The 2,628-nt window shown below is 35.1% G+C and overlaps 1 protein-coding gene across 1 annotated transcript in view; it reads right to left on the reverse strand.

Annotated features, from left to right (window-relative positions):
• Positions 1-890: 890 nt before the first annotated feature.
• The window catches only part of LOC107687926 (epidermal growth factor receptor substrate 15-like 1), a 33,817-nt gene continuing 32,079 nt past the window's right edge, over positions 891-2,628 (reverse strand). The window contains exon 10 of the mRNA XM_016485414.1: positions 891-1,775. Coding sequence (XP_016340900.1) covers positions 1,629-1,775 — 147 coding nt within the window. The 3' untranslated portion in view covers positions 891-1,628. The remainder of the gene's footprint in view (positions 1,776-2,628) is intronic.

Here is a 2,628-nt window from a genome sequence, read left to right on the forward strand (position 1 = left end):
AAACCGTCTGGCAACCGGTGGAACTGATGGCAGAAACTCACTATTAACTGGGAGATTTTAAAAGCAGATATTGAAGACTGCAGCTTCTTAATTTCATATTTGTCTTTCAATTCAAAGTTGCAATCCAGATCATGTAGATCATGCAACACCAAGGTCATAGGTTCAATTTCCAGTGAATGCATAAACTGATAAACTGTAAACCTTGAATGCAATAAACTGCTTTAGACAAAAGCGTCTGCCAAATGCATAAATATCTAATGTCTATCTAAATATCCAACATTTAAAATAAAAATATTTACCTTAATGGTCTCAAAGGTTTATATTCTTTAAAATATAAATTAATAAAAAATCCCCAAAACAAAAATAAAATAATTATATATATATATATATATATATATATATATACACACACACACACACACACACAATTTAACAATATTTATAACAGAAATAATAAAATAATCTATTATAATAAAATGTATATTTATTTCTTCATTTAAAGAAAATAAAAACTCTCTAGTGCATTCCGATAAATATGTTTGACATTTATTAAAACATTGAAAAGCAGCACAATAAAATCATTTTGAACCTTTTTCCACAAAAGAACCAAAACGCATAAAAACATGGAAGGTCAACAGAATCTTCAAAATGCTAAAAGAGAAAATCAAACCCATATAAACACCAGAATGACCTTCTCTAGCATATAAACAACCCATAACCTGCTAATTTTATGGTAAAGTATCACAGATACAATAAATATATGAATACATAATAAGAACAAGCTCAATATACAGTATAAGGCTTCACTTCAAGGCAAAATGTGTTTTAAGAAAAGGCTAGAAAAGGGTTAAAACATTATGAAAGTGGGCAGAGCTCCTTCAGGGGTGCTGGTTTGTGTGATCCGGTGTCATCTAGAGGATCTGATCAAGCTTTAAAGGGTTAAACACAAAAAATACAGCTCACATCATCTCACTCTCAACAGTGCCAAACACAAATAAAAACAGGTTCCTTCAAGAATAAAGAATATGCTTCATTTGATCTTCATGCATCTAATAAAACTCATAATATTCAACAGTATCTGGAGGGCAAATGAGATTTGGGAATGCATTGATTATGCAGGTTTATATGTAAATACAGACATCATATATGATCATATAGTGGACTGACGGCGACTAAATGTCATGCTTTTAGTAATTCATCCCTCTTATTAAACCAAACGTCTGGTTAAGACTTGGATGAATTTGATCATAGTCAAAAGTCCTAAAGACACTTAAATATGAAGCACTTGGGGTTGAATCTGCTTTGCAAAACCGACATTGGCTGCAGATAGAGGTTGATATTTCTTATATACTTCTGTGCATCAATAATTGACTTAAGACTGACTGGTCCTACAGTATTTGGTGAAGCTGTATATAATCTTTATAAAGTATAATTCAGTGGTTTAGCATTTTGTGCAGTTCATGAGCAAATGTGTCAAGTGGATCTGTAACTATGGCCTTTGGTTTTGTTGTACTTCATTGGTTCAGTGATCACTACAGCAAACCTGAGAGAGATCTTCAGGAAGAGCGTGTGATTGGGGCAAAAGCTTCATCTGAAAGTTGAAGGATTGAATCCAAAACGTAGCAGCTTCATGTTCTGGGCATTTCAGCTCGACTGAGAGCCAGAGCCAGTTCCAGGTCCAGTTGTTCCTGTAGGCGGAGCCTCCGGATTCGCTCCACCTCCTCTCTCTGGCTCTCGCGTTTGGCCCACTCCAGCTGCTCCGTCTCACTTCCGAACTGAACCGGAAAATAAACGACATTACAGAAACTACAATTCATCACACGCACACAGCAGAATGCATCCCTGTAGGGCTGGCCGATATATAACGAAAAAATATATATTGGCATCTTTCAGCCTTGACGATCTAGATATTTATGCATTTGCTCGGACTTTACTTTTTTTAAACAGATTCGTAGATTCAACATGTTTAATCTAAAAGTAAAAAACTATAGTAAAAACCTAGATAAAAATAATCAAGACATGTTTTTACAAAATAAGTAGGGCTGCAAGATTTGGGGGGAAATTGGTCGTTTGTTCATCTCATTTTACCGCGGATTTGTTTATAAACAACGCACAATTCGTCACAGGATTTTCAGAAAGATTGAAACTAAAAGATGATGTTGTGAGATTATATTGGATCCGACGGTAATGTCGTACCACATAAGTGTGAGTAACGTTTTTTTTTACGTGCTCACTATTGCTTTGTCTGTTGTTACAGATCGTTTGATATGTACTTATGCGTTTTTAACCTAAATCACAGCAGCGTCTATCTGTGAAGGATGTAGCTGTCAAACACACACAACTGTTAGCCAATCACAGCTGTGAACGTTTACTTCTGAGTCTACAATCCACCACACCTATTCAAACAGAGCGATCAGATGAGGGGGTCAAAACAAGACAGAAAATAGTCTATTACTTCTGAATTATGATGTTTTTCAATGTAAAAATCATGATAACAGCATAAGTGGACCTCAGAGAACAGTACAAAAATAATCAAAAAGGCAGTTCATGACCCCTTTAAAGGGGTCACATGATGCGATTTCAAGTTTTCCTTTCTCTTTGGAGTGTTACAAGCTGTTCGTGAATAGA

This window comes from Sinocyclocheilus anshuiensis, unplaced genomic scaffold (genome assembly GCF_001515605.1).
Source record: "Sinocyclocheilus anshuiensis isolate Anshui unplaced genomic scaffold, SAMN03320099.WGS_v1.1 scaffold293, whole genome shotgun sequence".
NCBI lineage: Eukaryota > Metazoa > Chordata > Actinopteri > Cypriniformes > Cyprinidae > Sinocyclocheilus > Sinocyclocheilus anshuiensis.